At 44.4% G+C, this 19,334-nt stretch overlaps 2 protein-coding genes across 4 annotated transcripts in view; both read right to left on the bottom strand.

Annotated features, from left to right (window-relative positions):
- The window catches only part of LOC309384190 (uncharacterized protein), a 7,574-nt gene extending 7,288 nt beyond the window's left edge, over nucleotides 1–286 (bottom strand). For both annotated transcript variants that reach the window (XM_081937416.1, XM_081937417.1), the window contains exon 1: nucleotides 165–286. The gene's annotated coding sequence lies outside the window, so the exon portion shown is untranslated. The remainder of the gene's footprint in view (nucleotides 1–164) is intronic.
- A 4,902-nt stretch (nucleotides 287–5,188) lies between these two features.
- Nucleotides 5,189–17,611, bottom strand: LOC309383625 (uncharacterized protein). Of its 2 annotated transcripts, none has more exons than XM_081936406.1 (4): nucleotides 17,465–17,611; nucleotides 11,693–12,660; nucleotides 10,310–10,436; nucleotides 5,189–8,486 (listed from the first exon to the last, which is right to left on the bottom strand). In XM_081936406.1, exons 2-4 carry the CDS (start codon nucleotides 12,446–12,448, stop codon nucleotides 7,675–7,677), a joined length of 1,695 nt encoding a protein of 564 aa, XP_081792532.1. In that variant the 5' UTR covers nucleotides 12,449–12,660; nucleotides 17,465–17,611; the 3' UTR covers nucleotides 5,189–7,674. The 2 variants fall into 2 exon arrangements, with proteins under 2 accessions (XP_081792532.1, XP_081792531.1); XM_081936405.1 differs by having other exon boundaries at nucleotides 11,693–12,655.
- Between the last annotated feature and the right edge of the window lie 1,723 nt (nucleotides 17,612–19,334).

Here is a 19,334-nt window from a genome sequence, read left to right as displayed (position 1 = left end):
CCATCTTACTCGCCAGTTAGAGAAACTGATCGGGTCCCGTTCAGAAGTTGGCTAAGTAAAAACTTCCAGTGCCTTCCGCTGCAAAAGCTCGAGTTTTACGTGCGCTCATGTACAGAGATGATTCCTGGGACGACACGAAGAAAGGCGTTGCTGCACCCTCGTACCTGTCAGTAGCTTGCAGAAACCGGTGCAAATTCCCTCCTCTCGCAACTTGGCTCAACTTCCCCTCCAGCAGGCACGAGCGGCTGCTCTTATCGCCCCACAACTAGGGAAAAAAACAAGACCCCCCCGAACCTGTAGCTTCCTCCCGAGGAGAAATGGGGAACCCGAAGAAGCCGAGGGTCTCAGCAAAGGCGAAGGAAAGGGGCGGGGGGGGGGCGGAAGGCAGCGGTGCTCGGCGAATCTCTTTTCCGGTTCTGATTCGAATTCTCTTTGGCGAGAGGATCCTTCCTATGCCGCGGCTAGCATTGTCACTCGGACACCGATTGGGAACCCGAAGTATAGCTACATCCTCCTCTAAGTTGAACTGGAGCCTCTTGGTGGTGGTGAAGACGCTCTCATCCTTCCAAAGACTGGATCTCTATGGTTTTGATTTTTTTAACCCTTGCCGCTGACATGCGTGCCTCCCACTTTAGGATTTTTCCTGTTTCCTCCAATCCCTCTGAGCGTTTTGCAAAGGTTGATCACAGCAACTTTCAAGTATGGAGAAGATGAAGGTCTCACCTCTGCTCCCTGCTAATATTTTCTACACCAGAATCCCCCAGTGACTAATTTTGGAGTTTCCCACTCTTAGTCCAGGATTTACATTACTATACCAATTGGATCTCCAATAGAAAATACTGTATAGATGGTGCATATAGACATAAATACATACATATATTTGTAATATACAGGGATAAGCAATTATGCCCCTTTTATCACCTGTGAATTTCAACAGTCAGGAATTTTTTCCATAGTTCTAGGTTGTGTTGGAAGAAATGTCCTTCTGGGTTCAGTTCCAAGTGGGGAAAAAGACACTGGAAACATGGGAGTTTGGAAAGATGGTTTAATGGTGGACAGGATCACATGGCTTGAGCTCCTCAACAGAAAAGGGGGAATCACATGCTTCCAGATGTTGGGTGAAGAAGAAAAAAGAGACAGAGATGCTGATAGTCCCTGGTTTTATGCCCTCTCTGGGCTTTGAACCTGAGCTTGTATTCTGATTGGTTGTCAGACTCCCATGGGGCCATGCAGGGGCAACTCTCTAGGCTGCGTTTTGAGTCCAGGTTTGGTTGAGCATTGCTTCTTCCCAGGTGCCCTGTGGTGAGATGGGTAAAGGGCTAATACTATCGTGCCTTAATCCCATCACGCTGGAGCTGAAGGGGGGGATATCTGTTATGTAGAATAGACTGACTCAGGCCTTTAATGGCGATTGACAAATGTGCGGGCTATTAAGAGTGAGTCTGTTTCCTGCCTAAAAACATGTTCCTCCATTTCTTACCCAGGGAAATGTAATATTCTGCCTTTTCAATATTTCCCAGGATATTTCATTTTTCTAGGAGGGTGGGTGGGTTTTAACTTCCTACAGTAGCTTCTGTCCTTGATTAGTTTCCACCTATTGCTTCTTGTCCTGCCTTCAGGGGCTTTGGAGAATAGCTTGACTTTAGAGATGGGTTCCGACCGATTCGCATCGGTTCAGTAGAACTGGTTCATCAAATCTACCGAACTGGTTAGAAGAGGTTCCACCGGTGGACCCGGAAGTAAGTTCTGGAATGCCTGCCCCGTCCCTGTCGCTCGCTTGCTCACCCCTGCCTGTCCGGAAGCCACTCCATCGCTCCTTCCCCCCGCCCGTCCGCACTATCCTAGCCCCACCCATCGCTCACTGATTGGCTGGCTCACCAATCGCCCCGCCTGCCTCTAAGAACCCTATCTAAACCCACTTACCTTTTTTCGTGCTTGGCTCTCTATTGCTGCCTGCCGACTCCGAGGAGGTAAGCAAGCTGCAACTAAGCAGATTCAAAAGATTCCTTTTGAAATAATGCCTGTTTCAAGAGTTCGTCTTCCTTGAAGAGATAGGAGAGGCAAGTCCTTACATAAGACTGCTGCTATCATATCACCCCTCATCCTTCTTTCCATTAAATTAGACAGTACCAATTCCAGCAACCATTCTTTATATATTTTAGCCTCCAGCCCGCTAATTAATTAATTAATTAATTAATTAATTAATTAATTAATTAATTTGCTTTTCACTGCACTTTTTAAAGCAGGGGTGTGAAACATGCTGCCTGTGGGCCGTTTCTGGCCCATGCAGGCTACGCCCACCTTGGCTCCATAAGGGCAAAAACAATCCCAATTCCTCACGATATGAGATCGGGTTTGACACAACTTTTTTGCACAGGTACAGTATAGGTGATACCTTACTCAGTAGTAGTAACTGTGAAAGGGATCTTGGAGTCCTAGTGGACAACCATTTAAATATGAGCCAGCAGTGTGCAGCAGCTGCCAAAAAAGCCAACACAGTTCTAGGCTGCATCAACAGAGGGATAGAATCAAGATCACGTGAAGTGTTAATACCACTTTATAATGCCTTGGTAAGGCCACACTTGGAATACTGCATTCAGTTCTGGTCGCCACGATGTAAAAAAGATGTGGAGACTCTAGAAAGAGTGCAGAGAAGAGCAACAAAGATGATTAGGGGACTGGAGACTAAAACATATGAAGAACGGTTGCAGGAACTGGGTATGTTTAGCTTAAGAGAAAGAAGGACTAGGGGAGACATGATAGCATTATTCCAATATCTCAGAGGTTGCCACAAAGAAGAGGGAGTCAAACTATTCTCCAAAGCACCTGAGGGTAGAACAAGAAGCAATGGGTGGAAACTAATCAAGGAGAGAAGCAACTTAGAACTGAGGAGAAATTTCCTGACAGTGAGAACAATTAATCAGTGGAACAGATTGCCTCCAGAAGTTGTGAATGCCCCAACACTGGAAGTCTTTAAGAAGATGTTGGATAGCTATTTGTCTGAAAAAGGTATAGGGTTTCCTGCCTAGGCAGGGGGTTGGACTAGAAGACCTCCAAGGTCCCTTCCAACTCTACTATTGTATTATTGTATTGTATCGTAGCAACCGAAACTGGATGCAATATTCTAAGTGTGGTCTTACCAAAGTATTAACACTTCACGTGATCTTGATTCTATCCTTCTGTTAATTCAGACTAGGACTGTGTTGGCTTTTTTGGCAGCTGCTGCACACCGCTGGCTCAGACCGCTAGCACTTCGACTTGTACAGTATACCACTTCACAGTGCTTTTCTCTAAGCGGTTTACAGAATCAGCCTATTGCCCCCCCCCCCAAACAATCTGGGTCCTCACTTTTCTGACGTGGGACGGATGGAAGGCTGAGTCAGTCTTGAGCCTGGTGAGATTCGATCTGCCAAATTGCAGGCAGGCAGCAGTCCGCAGGAGCAGCCTGCAGTAATGCACTCTAACCACTGCGCCACCTCAGTTCTATTTAAGTCAGGAGTGTCAAACTCAAGGCCCAGGGACCAGATCTGGTCTGCGGGGTGCATAAATGTGGCCCACAGGGCCACCCTGGAAATAGCCAAGGACTGGCTCAAGCACTCTGCCAGTGAAAACAGAGCTCGGGAAGCTGTGACGGCTTTCTGCAACCCTCTGCCAGCGGAAATGGAGTGTGCGGCCTCCCGAGCACCATTTTCACTGGCAGAGGGTTGCAGGAGGCCATTGCAGCCTCCCGAACTCCGTTTTCGCTGGTAGAGCACTCAGGTCACCATAGGCGCCCCCGACACGAGTGATGTCAAGCTGGCCACGCCCACCCTGGCCACGCCCACCCATCGCCCTGATGCAGCCCTCAATGAAATTTGAGTTTGACACCCCTGATCTAAGTGTTTGCCCACTAGGACTGCAAGATCTCTCTTGCAGTTGCTACTATTGAGCCAGGTACCAACTATTCTGCACTTGTGCATTTGGTTTTTCTTGCCTAAGTGGAAAACCTCACGTTTCTCCCCATTGAGTTAAATAGGGCCCAGGTTTATGTGAAGACCCAGCCCTCTGGACAAGACCCCGACACTAAGAAAAGTGGGAAAGGACAACCTGCACTAAGAGGGATTGTAGAAAGCCAAGGTCATCCTTTGTCGCTGGACCTCTGCACCTGACCAGACCTGGATGGGTGGAAGCTGCCAGCATGGCAGTGGGAGTTTGGACCATGGGATGGGACATATGGGTGTGAGGGCAAGATCTTGAACTTCCAACACGGTGAGGAAAATCGGAAAGCTTTTAGATGTGCCAACATTTAATAGAAAGAAGGACTAGGGGAGACATGATAGCATTGTTCCAATATCTCAGGGGTTGCCACAAAGAAGAGGGAGTCAAACTATTCTCCAAGGCACCTGAGGGTAGAACAAGAAGCAATGGGTGGAAACTAATCAAGGAGAGAAGCAACTTAGAACTGAGGAGAAATTTCCTGACAGTTAGAACAATTAATCAGTGGAACAGAAATTGCCTCAAGTTGCGAATGCCCCAACACTGGAAGTCTTTAAGAAGATGTTGGATAGCCATTTGTCTGAAACAGTATAGTGTTTCCTGCCTAGGCAGGGGGTTGGACTAGAAGACCTCCAAGGTCCCTTCCAACTCTGCTATTGTATTGTATAACACGGCTCTCTTAATAAATTGGAACACTGAGGAATACTTTGCCTTGGACTCCGATTTAATTTTGGATGCTATTTGGAACCCTGACACTTAAAGCAAGAGTAGGCTACACAAGTAATCCTCGTTTAGTGACCATTGGAAGTTATCACGGAAGTGAAAAAAGTGACTTATGACAGTCCTCACACTTATGAGAATTGCAGCATTTGGGCAAATGTGTATGAGGAGTCTCAGTCATCAAAGTCATGGTTGTCCTTGCTTGCTTAAAAACCACATGGAGACCAACATTCTAATCCCAATTGTGGTTATAAATCATGGACTAAACTAAATAGTTATCTCCTATTCACTTACTACAATCTGGAGATTAATGCTTAGCAGGATAAATGTCAATTGTTATTCCCTGTAAATCTAAATAATGGTATTCTAATTATGATTATTCAGTCTTTCTTCCCTCTGTAGTAAGTGCCCCAGGAGCTGGGAATTCTAGGTTTTGTAAGCCTGGCATCGTCTGGCAACTGCTAGATCATAGAAACATACAAAAGATATGAAGTTGCAAGTCAAATATATTTTATTTTATTGTTGAAAATTAGAAAAAGAATTCAACCATGGAAAATTAGGGTTTATTTACTGCCAGTGTAAATTCCATTCCATCTTGCAGTTTGAATAGTGATCATCAATCTGACAACATCAGAAGAGAAATTAAGAAGGAATCTCTCTCGATGCAGATGCATTTTGTGATCTTCCAAGTCCCCTTCCTCTTTTCCTGTTGCTTGCAAATTATATATAGGGGCACATGAGGCTGATCAATATGCTATTTGCTATTCCATTGTGCCAATAGCCTTTACAGAAGAATAGTGCATTAACAATCCTACTGCAACAACCCGATGCAACACAATATATGGAGTATTATTTCAGACTCACGCTTCCCAGTACATCGTATTTCAAATCCTCTGAATGCATTGCATTTCTACACCAGCAGGTTGCTAAGCATACAAGCGTTTATCATTAGGGCCTATGGTTGTTCCAGGTGATAGGCAAAGCCATCCTTTATCCCAGTTTCTTACTATGTATGTGACCCCACTTTTTGAGAATGTTTAGATCAGATACTCCCATTATAGTCAGCAGAATGTCCTCTAAGAAAACAAGCTGTGATGAAAGAAAGAATGGCTTAAAAGAGGGGCATAGCAATGCAATCTTAAAATACACTGATGAAGAAATAAGTCTAGTCTAAGTGCTAAGAAGGTTGGGGGGGGGAGAGAAAGGGAGAGAAGGAGGGAGGGAGGAAGGTAAAAAGAAAAGATGATATAGATAGATAGATAGATAGATAGATAGATAGATGATAGATAGATAGATGATAGATAGAGATAGATAGATAGATAGATAGATAGATAGATAGATAGATAGATAGATAGATAGATAGATGATAGATAGATAGATAGATAGATAGATAGATGGTAGACAGATAAACATTTTAACTTTAACATTTTAATTCTTATATACTGTTTTATATTTTAATGCTCCTCTTTGAGAAAACTGGGCAGTTCAGAAATGCAAAATGTAAATAAATTAAAAACAAAAAGAGGAAAGAAGGAAAGAGGAGGAGGAAAAAGGAAGAAAGAGAGAACGATTTTAACTTAACATTTTAACTGTTATATACTGGTTTATATTTTGATGCCCCTCTTTAAAGGAACTTGGCAATTCAGAAATGTAAAATGAAATTAAAAATTAAAAAAGAGGGAATGAGGAAAAGAGGGAGAGAAAAGGAGGGAGGGAGGGAGGAAAGAAAGAAAGAAAGAAAGAAAGACAGACAGACAGACAGACGAAAGAAAGAAAGAAAGAAAGAAAGAAAGAAAGAAAGAAAGAAAGAAAGAAAGAAAGAAAGAAGGAAAGAAAGAAACTCTCTGTCTTGGAAACTCCTAGAATTGTCTAACAATTGGCCAAGGAACATCCTTGCTAGGAGTTCTGAGTACTGTGGTTTCAAAACATCTGGATCTGGGCTGGGGAAGGCTTCTCCCATTTCAGCCTGCCCAAAATGCCCCCTTCCTGCTGCATTGCTGGACATTTTTTTTTCCTTTTTAAAAATACAATGTTGAGGTGCAGCATTTAGTTCCATGAGACCTGTGGCATCAGCTCCTGTCTGTCATCTCATTTTTCCACAAAACAATTTCTGGGAAAATAAATGAAGATGTTACTCCCATACATACGCTGTGCCATCAGAGGCCAAAGAGCTTTCTTTTACTAATATACGTCCCTTTCTGCAAACATTTCGAACATGTAAATCCTACTTTAAAAAAAAAAATTTTTTTTTTAGTAATTTTGCATTTTAAATGTGGTTCACAAACCAACTTAAGAGCTTCCAGCTACATCAAAAAGGCGTTGTTTCTTTTTTAGATGAAATCATCACCGGGCTGGAGGTTGAGCTAAAAGACCTCCAAGGTCTCTATGCTTCTGTAACAAAAATTAATCTATGCATATATATTTTTTTCTCCTAAGGCTGACCCCAGCTTGGAGTGCTGCTTGTGTGCTCTCTAAAAAGTAGCATCGGGAGCATGAAAATGCTCTGTTTGACTTATTTGTCTTTAAATTTAATTACAGGTAATAGCTGGACCATGCGGTTTAATTTCGGATTTGATCGCTTGAAAAACAAATTTGGAGTGCCAACGTGGCATCTGTCTACAAAGCAGCCATGCCTTTTCCTGCAACAAGACAGTTCCCTCCCAGCTGGCACCGGATCCTAGGAAGACAAAAACAGCTTTAACGCAATTATAGAGAACTACTGTATTCCTACTCTCCGACTTGGAATCCCCCCCCCCCCCCGTCCTTTTACCATGACTGTCTAGTAAAAGTTTGGACTTGTTTTCTTAATTTTGCCATATTTCAAAAGAAAAATTCCTGGGTAATTAAAACTTGGGAGCTCGTTAGTGACCACATCTAAGGCTTTCAAATGTTCAAGGGTCTCTCCGTCCCTTCAAACTGGGCTTTGTCGCCTGAGGTTCAAGTAAATGTTCTTCCTATTAGTTCAAGGAAGGTGAACGGCTACTCGGTGGCTGTGTGAGTTTTCTCATGTTCCCCCAGTTCTGCTTTCCGGCTGAAGCTTTTCCCGCAGTGCGAGCTGTTCTTGTGGATCAGTTCGTGCAGCAAGAGGTGTGACCTGGACATGAAGGACTTCCCACACTGCAAACATTGGTAAGTGTCTTGCCCACGATGGGCCATCTGGTGCACTTTGAGCGAGGTGTACGAGATGAATTTTTTCCCGCAGGCTGTGCAAATGAAAAGCTTCTCTCCGCTGTGGGTTTTCTGGTGCTTGAGGCAGTCCGTCTGCCGAATGTAGCATTTCCCGCACTCCGAACACATGAAGCATTTGTCTCGGTCGGCGCCCAGCTTCACTTTGGGGATCCAGCCGAAATTATTCCCACAGTGGGAGCAGATGCGGGAGTACTGCCCTGCACGGATTCTCTTCTTCTCCCCGCAGTGGGAGCAGATGTAGAGTTTCTCGTCCACGTGGGTCCTCTCGTGGGTCAAGAGATCCGAGCTACTGCTAAAGGTCTGGCTGCAATGCCAACACTTGTAACATTTCTCCTCCGGGTCAGGGTTCTCGCACGCCTCGAGGTGGGAGCTTTGGGTGAGGCCCCCCGCGTCGTACTTCCCCTTGGTGTTGAGGAAGGGGGATTCAGGAGCCGCTTGGAAAAACCCTTGTGAGCCCTCCACCTCCTCTGTCCCTGCCTCGCTTTCGTTTCTCTCCTGCTGCTCTGCTCCATGTTGAGACCCGTTGGGTTTACCCGGAGCCAGGAAGTAATTCTCTCTAGCCGTTCTCAGCGATGTCCTCTGTGGCTCAGGCCAACCATCGACTGTAGGGGGAGGCAAGAAAAAAGGAGACTAGCTGGTACTGAGAGAGTACCGTATTTTTCAGAGTATAAGGCCCACCTTTTTCCCCTTCAAAAAAGGTGAAAATCTGGGTGCGTCTTATATACTGAATACAGCATTTTTGACATCCCGAAACCGCGCCCCCCCCTTTGCAAAAATGGCCGTGCAGAGCCTTTAGGAGGCTTCCAGAGTGCTCCTGGGGGCTGGGGAAGGCCAAAATGAGGGGAAAACCATTTTTTCCTCGTTTTTGCCCTCCCGCCCAGCCCCCAGGAGCATGCTATAAGTCTCCTAAAGGCTACCCATGCCAGGTTTTTTTTTACATAAAATGGGCCATTTTTTGCTTGTTTTTTGCCCCTCCCAGCCCCCAGGAGCACTTTACAAGCCTCCTAAAGGCTATGCATGCCCTTTTTTTGACAAAAAAACCGGGCCGTTTTTGGGAGGTCTGCAGAGTGCAAAAACTTTTTTTTTTAATTTGCCTCTTCAAAATCTTGGTGCGTCTTATACTCCGAAACATACTGTATATTTTTAAGGTTAAAAAGCCTTGCATTACAAAAAAGAGCACAATCCTTCATGATTCATGCTTATTTTTCCAATTGGGGATATTTGTGGGAAAAAATATGACATGTTCTCCTGTGAGGCTTCCTACTTTTTTTTTGATAATGCCACCACATCAATCCTTTTTTTTTTGTAGGATACCCACTCTTCCTTTCTCCATTTAACATTCTCTTTAGCGGATGGCAACACTAGAAAGTTTCAGGGGGGAAGCCATGACATAACCCATCTTAAAGTTGGCCAAAGTTGAGAAACTATGCTCACTTTCAGGGTGTCAAACTCAAGGCCCTGGGGGCCGGATCCGGCCCACGGAGTACTTAGATATGGCCCGTGGGGTCACCCTGGAAACAGCGAAGGACTGGCCCGCGGTGCTTCTGCTAGTGAAAATGGGCTCCCGAGCTCCTTTCTCGGCTGCCATAGCCTCCTGGCAACCCTCTGCCAGTGAAAATGAAGCTCGGGAGGGCCGCGTGCGAGAACGGGAGCTCGGGAGCCCATTTTCGCTGGCAGAGCGGTCGGGCCACCACAGGCACCTTTGACAGGTGTGACACCAAGCTGGCCATGCCCACACCCACCCCAGCCCCCCGAGGTCAAACACAACCCTGATGCAGCCCTCAATGAAACCGAGTTGGACACCCCTGCCCTAGATCAGTGCCCCCCCCACCTTTTGGGGCACCAGGGATCGGTTCCATGGAGAGAGGTTTTTCCGTGGACCGGAAGGGAGGTGGTCTCGCATGCTGCCTGCATCCCGCAGATGGGGCTTCGTGGTGGCAGAGTGGTTAGAGTGCAGTACTGCCAGCTGCTTCTGTTGACTGCCAGCAGTTTAGTAATTTGAGTCTCACCAGGCTTAAGATTGACTCAGCCTTCCATCCTTCCAAGGTCAGGAAAATGAGGACCCAGATTATTGGGGGGGCAATATGTTGACTCTGTAAACTGCTTAGAAAGGGCTGTAAAAGCACTGGGAAGTGGTATGTAAGTCTAAGACAAATTCCTTGTGTGTCCATACTTGGCCAATAAAGAATTCAACTCAACTCAACTCAACTCAACAACTCTACTCTACTCTACTCTACTCAACTCAACTTGCTATTTCTTGTTTGTGTTGCCCGGTTTCTGGTTTGGGTCCCCTGGACTAGATAATGCTGAAGGTGCCATTGCCAGCTGTTATCAGCTACTGGAGACAAGCAGTTTAAACCTCCCATGCAGAAGAGTCCAAAGAAGCCCCTAATATTTGATCTGTCGAGCACTCAAATTGACTTACCCAGTGAGCCTTCGTCCCCTCCAGCTTCTTGCTTGGCTTCTCTAAAAAGCTGTGCCTTTACCATCTCCGACAGAGCTTGGTTTCCTTTGGGGGGCTTTTCAGATTCCCCCTCCGTCATCCCCATCATCTGGAGCAGCACAGGGGAAACAGATGTTGAGACAATGGGACAAGAGGCGGATACCCATTCATGGACTTACAATTGCAAAGCTATTTCAGTGTACTGTAGTTTAAAGCAGCGCTGCTCAGTGCTGTGTGGACTTCAATTCCCAAAATCTCTAGCCAGCAGGGTACCTGGAGAATGCTGGGAATTGTAGTCCTCATCAGTTGCCAAAGTTGAGAAACACTGGCTGAAAGATTAAAAACAAAACTTGAGGGGGGAGGGGGGGAATAGGCAATTTGCAGCTTCTTCCAGGGAGACAACACAGCAGGAGTTTCAACATGGAGCTGGTTCTCTTCCTCACAGGTATGAGGTCACTTATTTCATTTTACTTTACCCTGGTTTGCACTCTTATTCTGTTGTGGCCCACCAGCAGCCAGCGGCCAGTGGAGCTGGCAACAGATTCGGACAGGGAGGAGGTTGGGGAGGAAGATGGGCCAGTCCTGGAGTCAGGGGAAGGCTCTGAAGAGTGCTCTGTGTCGGAGGCAGAGAGGGGGCCAGAGCCATATGCCAATTATCAGCTGCCTTCAGAGTCAGACCTCAGTGAGGCAGAGGAACAGGTGGAGCCTGTTCCCAGTGTGTGCATGCGCAGAGTTGCCAGACAAAGGGAACAGATAAGGAACAGGGGTTGACTTGGGAGTAAGGCCACAGGTAGACGTTGCATGGCCCCTCCCAGAGGAAATAAAAGAGGGAGTGGAGTTTGCAGGAGGCAATTAGTTCGCTTAATTGGTTCGTGACTCTCCGAGACTCCTTGCCAAGTTTTGCAGATATCGGCCTGGCAGCTCTCCAATCCAGATAAGGTCTGTGACTGTAAATCCTCCCTTGAACGACTTTGCTGGAGGTGAATGAGCAGAATTCACAGTCAATGAATAAAAAAGGGTTTTTTGTCGGGACAAGGAGTCCGTTTCATGCTCTTGGGAAGTCTCGGGTCAGAACGTATTCCATGAATTGGGGCTTAACGCAACGTCTGAATCAAACCTCTAATTCAAAATCAAATCAGACTGATACGATCAACTTTAAAACAATAGGCAGTGGAAATCCCTGGCAGATACACCCAGAAAAATCACACACACACACCCCCAAATATATTTTTTGTAGCGTACTTCCAGGATCAAAGGGCTAGGATTAGGTTATCTAAGACTGCAGGGCACATCCTTCACACAGGAGATTCTGTGCATCGCCCCTTCAACAGTCTTTCAAGGTCAGCCTTATCCGGAGCAACTCACCTGTTTGCTCCAGCCTTTGACCTGCTGCCTGACGATGAACTCCTCTGCCAGGGACACGGCCTGGGCGCAGGTCCTCGGAGTGTTTTCTCTCAGCCAGCTCTGCATATCCGAAGGCAGGATGGCCAAGAACTGCTCCAACGTCACCAAATCCAGGATCTGGTCCTTGGTGTGCTTCTCCGGCTTCAGCCACTCGTGGCAAAGTTCTTGAAGATGCCTGCAGAGTTTGCGAGGCCCTTCAGCCTCTTGGTAACAAAGCTCCCGGAACTGCTGGCGCTGCTTCTCCAGCCTGGCCCCAGGCCCACTCCCTGCCCCCTTCTGCCCCTTTCCGCCGGGTGCGGCTTCCTGAGAACTCTCATAGTCCTGCTGGGCTTCAACGGCCAGGTGTGGCTGGGCCTGAGTCATCCAAACTACCCTGGGGCAGTTGCTGGCATCCCTCATTCTCTGAGAGAGCAGCTGAGTGGTTTTAGGGTCACTCCAGGCCACGGAAGGGCTTTCTCTGCCGGAATCAGGAGCCTGCAGCGTCTTCAGGAACTCTTGCAGTTGGGCATCCCAATTTCCCGATGGTCCTTCTTCTGGCTCTTGTTTCACCTGATGGATAAACTCCTGCTTAATCTTCCCGGTTTCTGGGAAATCTTCTCTTTTCCTTCCTTCTCCGGATTGAAGGCCCGAGGAACACTGCGCTTCCATTTTTATTTCTGGGTCTACGTTTTCTTTTAGGAGACACTTGGCCACCTCTGTTTTGTGTGTGAGGGCCATTTCCTCCACAGAAACTAGCTTTGTTTTATTTTTCCTTTCTCCTTATTCAGCGTCAATCCTTGAGGATTGACTGCAGAAGTCCTTTTAGACCTTTCCAGTATCAACAGCCTAAAAGAATCATTCAACAAAACTATTTGGAACGGAAGCAGCCAAGCATCAAAAATGTCTAATTGCCGTCTTTGAGATAACAGAATTTCCTCTTGCTACCTGCACTGAAACATAGAAAATGATTGGACTAAAAATATTCCAACATTTGCAAGCAAATACATAAAAATACAAAGAGTATTGATATACCGTAATTATTCAAGAATTGGAAGTAACTCTACTCTCCAAACCTTCTGGGGATCTCTTGTGAAGAGTCGTTCGAATCCCTAGCGCAGCATAACAGAGTGAGCTCCCGTTACTTTTCCCAGCTTCTGCCAACCTAGCAGTTCGAAAGCATGTAAAAATGCAACTAGAAAAATAGGAACCACCTTTGGTGGGAAGGTAACAGCGTTCCGTGCACCTTCGGCGTTTAGTCATGCCAGTCACATGACCATGGAGACGTCTTCAGACAGGGCTGGCTCTTTGGCTTTGAAACGGAGATAAGCACCGCCCCCTAGAGCCAGGAACGACTAGGACATATGTGCAAGGGGAACCTTTACCTATATACTTGGGATTGGCAGGATTGGGGGCTTGAGAGTGAAAAATTGAGTTCAGAGGTTTACCGTCATTATATTGTATACAGGTAGTCCTCAACTTACGACCACAATTGAGCCCAAAATTTATGTTGTTAAGTGAGAAATTTGTTAAGTGAGTCTTACCTGATTTTACAACTTTCCTTGCCACATTTGTTAAGTGAATCATTGCGGTTGCTAAATTAGTAACAGGGTTGTTAAGCGGATTCGGCTTCTTCAGGACACTGCAACCGTCATAAATGTGAAAAATGGTCACACGTCACTTTTTTCAGCGCTGTTGTAACTTCGGTCACTAAGCAAACTTGTTGTAAGTCGAGGACTACCTATACTTTAGTGTTTCTGAACCTAGAGCAGGCAGGCTGGAGAATTTTAAGAACTTAACATTAACATCTAGGAATATTGAACTGGAGTGCTGCTTTTACTTTTACTTTACTTTATTTAGGATTTATAGACCGCCCCCTCTCCCCAAGGGGACTCGGGGCGGTGTACAGCTTGATTGACAGCTCTAATGGAACATTCTATTAGGACAGGGGTGTCAAATTCCCATCATCACGGTGTCATCACCTGATGTATGGCTTTTTCCACTTCGCTAAACTGGGCGTGGTTAACATGTGACGCATCCAGCCTGCCACTAGTTTGACACTCCTGTATTAGGCCAATGTTTCTCAGGCATGTTGGCTGCGGAATCCTGGGAATTGTAGTCCACGAGCCTTAAAAGTTGAGGTTGAGAAACACTGTTATCAGATACAGCAAAGATGTGTTCTTCTTATGCTCATTACACGAAGAGATCATCTTAATTTCCTATCTGAATGGTGTTAAGGAACCCCCCCCCCCGCCCACTTTTCCTTTTCCCAACCAATATTCATTATTTTAGAGTTTGGAAGATCTAATAAAGGGGAATATTTGTAGCTCAGGGTTGACACGAGGGCTTCTTGATGCTCTCTGAGTTTGCTTGTTTTCCTGCAGATTTCATTGCCCAAAGTACTGTAGGCAACATCGTCAGATAACATAACTAGCATTGATGATGTTACCAAGTTTCAGAATAGAATAGAGCTGGAAGGGACCTTGGAGGTCCTCTAGTCCAGCTCAAGCAGGAGACCCTATACCATTTCAGACAAATGACCATCCAGTCCTTTCTTAAAAGCCTCCAGTGATGAAGCTCCCACAACATCTGAAGGGAAACTCTTCCACTGGTTAATTGTCCTCGCCTTTAGGACAGTCCATTCCCCACTATCCTGTCAGAGCTGAAGAAGCTTCTTGGATGAGAAGCAAAACGTCTTCAAAAGGAAAAACAAGGAAGTCCAGTTGCCTCCTGAAAAAAGCACCTTTGGGACAACCATGACCTGGATGACCGAGAATCTCTACAGTCACCGTTAGGAAATTTCTCCTCAGTTTCAGGTTGCTTCTCTCCTTGATCAGTTTCCAGCCATTGTTTTTTCGTCCTGCTCTCTGTTGCTTTAGAAAATAATATTTTCCAAATATATTTTAAAGACCTATTAAAAATAATGTTTTGGGTAATAAAAGGTCTGCAAGAAAACAAGCAAGTTCATAAGAGAGAAAATAAAATGAGACATAATTAGGATATATAACATTATGTATATTTTAAAAAGTGCTGATACAACCAGTATGTTGCTGTTGCAAAGTTGAAATTGTGATATAAAATTTATATACATAAGCCTGAAGATGGCGAGTGAGGCCTCGCTGAAACGTTGCCAAGACAATCTCAATCTTACATGGGAAAAATAAGGAATATATATACATATTTGGGCATACCAGGGGTTGTAACACAAATAGATAGATAGATAGATAGATAGATAGATAGATAGATAGATAGATAGATAGATAGATAGATGATAGATAGATAGATAGATAGATAGATGATATATATAGATAGATAGATAGATAGATAGATAGATAGATAGATAGATAGATAGATAGATAGACAGACAGATAGATAGAATCAAGATCACGTGAAGTGTTAATACCACTTTATAATGCCTTGGTAAGGCCACACTTGGAATACTGCATTCAGTTCTGGTCGCCACGATGTAAAAAAGATGTGGAGACTCTAGAAAGAGTGCAGAGAAGAGCAACAAAGAGGATTAGGGGACTGGAGGCTAAAACATATGAAGAACGGTTGCAGGAACTGGGTATGTCTAGTTTAATGAAAAGGAGGACTAGGGGAGACATGATAGCATTGTTCCAATATCTCAGGGGTTGCCACAAAGAAGAGGGACTCAAACTATTCTCCAAGGCACCTGAGGGTAGAACAAGAAGCAATGGGTGGAAACTAATCAAGGAGAGAAGCAACTTAGAACTGAGGAGAAATTTCCTGACAGAACAATTAATCAGTGGAACAGCTTGCCTCCAGAAGTTGTGAATGCCCCAACACTGGAAGTCTTTAAGAAGATGTTGGATAGCCATTTGTCTGAAACGGTATAGGGTTTCCTGCCTAGGCAGGGGGTTGGACTAGAAGACCTCCAAGGACCTACACAGGAAAACACCCAAATACAACAAGACCAGCATACCTACACCTGTGAAAATCTACGAATGTATGTATGTATGTATGTATGTACGTATGTTATATATAACATTTTATAGATGATAGATACATACATGCATACATACATAGATAGAATGTGTGTGTATCTGTCTGCCTGCCTGCCTGCCTGCCTGCCTGTATATAAAACAAGCTCAGAGAGCACCAAGGGCCCCTTTAGTTTGGAGAATACTTAACAGCTAAGCTTCCCTCCCTTCCCCTCCCTCCAGCAAAGTGTTCCGCACCTCTGATATCCCAGATTAGGATAACAAAGCAGAAAAATCATCTGATAGCTGAACCTGCTTTCCTATGATCCTGGGGCTCTTTGATATATATATATATTTTAAATGCTAATTTTCACCCCGTTATGTCCTTGCATAAAAAAAAGGCTTTAATGGAAGAGAGATCTTGGGAAAACAAAAAAGAAACATTCTCTGTCCAGATCTCTGAATTATTATTATTTTATTTATGTATTTTGGTTTGTCAAGCAAGTATGGGAAAACAAGTATAAGTATGAATATAAGATATAAACGTCTGTCTGTCTGTCTGTCTGTCAGTCTGTCTGTCTGTCTGTCTATCATCTATCTATCTATCTATCTATCTATCTATCTATCTATCTATCATCTATCATCTATCTAATCTATCCAATCTATCCTATCCAATCTATCCTATCCTATCCTATCCTATCCTATCCTATCCTATCCTATCCTATCCATCCATCTATCCATCCATCTATCTATCTATCATCTATCTATCATCTATCTATCTATCATCTATCTATCTATCTATCTATCTAATCTATCTATCTACCTATCTATCATCTATCTATCTATCTATCTATCTATCTATCTATCTATCTATCTATCTATCTATCTATCTATCTATCATCTATCTATCATCTATCTATCTATCCTATCCTATCCTATCCATCCATCCATCCATCCATCCATCCATCCATCCATCCTCTATCTATCATCTATCTATCTATCTATCTATCTATCTATCTATCAATTATCTATCTATCATCTATCCAATCTATCCAATCTATCCAATCTATCCAATCTATCCAATCTATCCAATCTATCCATCCTATCCTATCCTATCCTATCCATCTATCATCTATCTATCTATCTATCATCTATCTATCTATCTATCTATCTATCTATCTATCTATCTATCTATCTATCTATCTATCTATCTATCTATCTATCTATCTATCTATCTATCTATCTATCTATCTATCTATCTATCTATCTATCTATCTATCTATCTATCTATCTATCTATCTAATCTATCTATCTACCTACCTATCATCTATCTATCATCTATCTATCTATCTATCTATCTATCATCTATCTATCATCTATCTATCATCTATCCATCCTATCCTATCCTATCCTATCCTATCCTATCCATCCATCCATCTATCTATCTATCTAATTATCTATCTTATCATAGTTTATAATTAATTTATAACATAATTTGTAATAAAGTTATGCATTAAGGGTTTGTTTATTTATTTATTCTGCAATAACCAAAAAGAGGAGTTTGTCACACCCGGCAGGTGGAAAACACCCAAACTGGAGATTAAAAATGTTTGGCTGTATCTAATAGGTTGAATCGGTGGGAAAATAAGAATTATTGTCTTGCCCAGAACCGGCCTTCCACTTGGAGGGTCGGCAAAGAGAGGTCAAACCCTCCGACTCTTATTTTCCTAGCCCAGATCTCTCGCAGACCGACTACAACGGCCGTGACACGTGTAGCCGTTTCCCCACAATCCGCCGCCCCGCTTACTTTTACCTGCTCTTTCTTCTTCGGGGAGCGAGTCGCGGGCTCGGCGGCAAACAGGAAGGAACTTTCGTCGGCCATCTATGAGGCCCCTCTAGGAGTGTCAACTCCGTGACTTTCACTCTTTTATTGCCAAGGATTCGCGCTCGGACTGGAAGCGGCTAGCGGAAGTGTTTTAGACCACGCTGAGCGGGGAATTCTGGGAGTTGAAGTCCATACTGCTTAAAGTTGCCAAGTTCGGGGGAAAAAAGCACTGCTTTAAGAGGGATAGTTTTAGTGCCATCATTTGCTCGCCACGATGTAAAAAAAGATGTGGAGACTCTAGAACAGTGTTTCTCAAACTTGGCGACTTTAAGTCCTGTGGACTTCAACTACCAGAATCCCCCAGCCAGCATAGCTGGCTGGGGAATTCTGGGAGTTGAAGTCCACAGGACTTAAAGTCGCCAAGTTTGAGAAACACTGCTCTAGAAAGAGTGCAGAGAAGAGCAACAATGATTGGGGGACTGGGGACTAAAACATATAAAGAACAAAGGCTGGCATTGGGTATGAAGTGGATATGGAAGTGAGTTTTGCCCCGTTTTACAACTTTTCTTGCCACATTTGTTAAGCGAATCACTGCAGTTGTAAAATCAGTAATGCAGTTGTTAAGTGAATCTGGTTTCCCCATTGGTTTTGCTTGTCAGAAGGTCCCAAAAAGGGATCACATGACTCCGGGACACGGCAACCGTCATAAGTGTGAGTCAGTTGTCAAGCATCTGAAGGTAAATCACGTGACCGTGGGGATGCTGCAACAGTCATAAGTGTGAAAAATGGCCGTAACTTACTTTTTTTCAGGGCTGTGGTTAACGTTGAACAGTCCCTAAATGAACTGTCAGTGAAATGAATACAGGTGGTCCTCAACTTACGACCATTCATTTAGTGACCGTGCAAAGGTTCAACAGCACTGAAAAAAGTGATGTGACTTTTTCACAGCTATGATGATTGCAGCATCCTCCTGCTCTCATGATCGCAATTCGGACGCTGGGCAACTGTTCGTATTTATGACGGTTGCAGAGTTCCAGGGTCGTGTGCACCTCTTTCGCGGCCTTCTGACCAAGCAGAGTCAATGGAGAAGCCAGATCCACTTAACGACCATGTTACTAACTTTAACAACTGCAGGGATTCACTTAACAACTGCGGCAAGAAAGATCATACATGGGGTAAAACTCACCGAACGACTCTCTCGCTTAGCAACGGAAATGTTGGGATCAGTTGTGGTCGCAGATCGAGGGCTGCCTGTACTATCTGTACAGGTAGTCCTCGACTTACAACAGTTCACTTAGTGACACTTTAAAGTTAAAACGACGCTGAGCTATGACCTTTTCTTACACTTACAGCCTTAGAAGCATCCTCGTGGTCATGTAGACAAAATCCAGCTGCTTGTCAACTGGTTCATATTTATGGGAATATTTTGTGATATTCTGACAAGCAAAGACAATGGGGAAGCTAGATTCAATACAATACAATACAATAATAGAGTTGGAAGGGACCTTGGAGGTCTTCTAGTCCAACCTCCTGCCTAGGCAGGAAACCCTATACCGTTTCAGACAAATGGCTATCCAACAACTTCTTAAAGACTTCCAGTGTTGGGGCATTCACAACTTCTGGAGGCAAGCTGTTCCACTGATTAATTCTCCTCAGTTCTAAGTTGCTTCTCTCCTTGATTAGCTTCCACCCATTGCTTCTTGTTCTGCCCTCAGGTGCCTTGGAGAATAGTTTGAGTCCCTCTTCTTTGTGGCAACCCCTGAGATATTGGAACACTGCTATCATGTCTCCCCTAGTCCTTCTTTCTCTTAAGCTAAACATACCCAGTTCCTGCAACCGTTCCTCATATGTTTTAGTC

Source organism: Natrix helvetica (genome assembly GCF_964273705.1).
Source record: "Natrix helvetica genome assembly, chromosome: 1".
NCBI classification, from domain to species: Eukaryota; Metazoa; Chordata; class Lepidosauria; order Squamata; family Natricidae; genus Natrix; species Natrix helvetica.
Note: the sequence above shows the minus strand (reverse complement) of the source record. Positions and strands in the feature narration are given on the sequence as shown.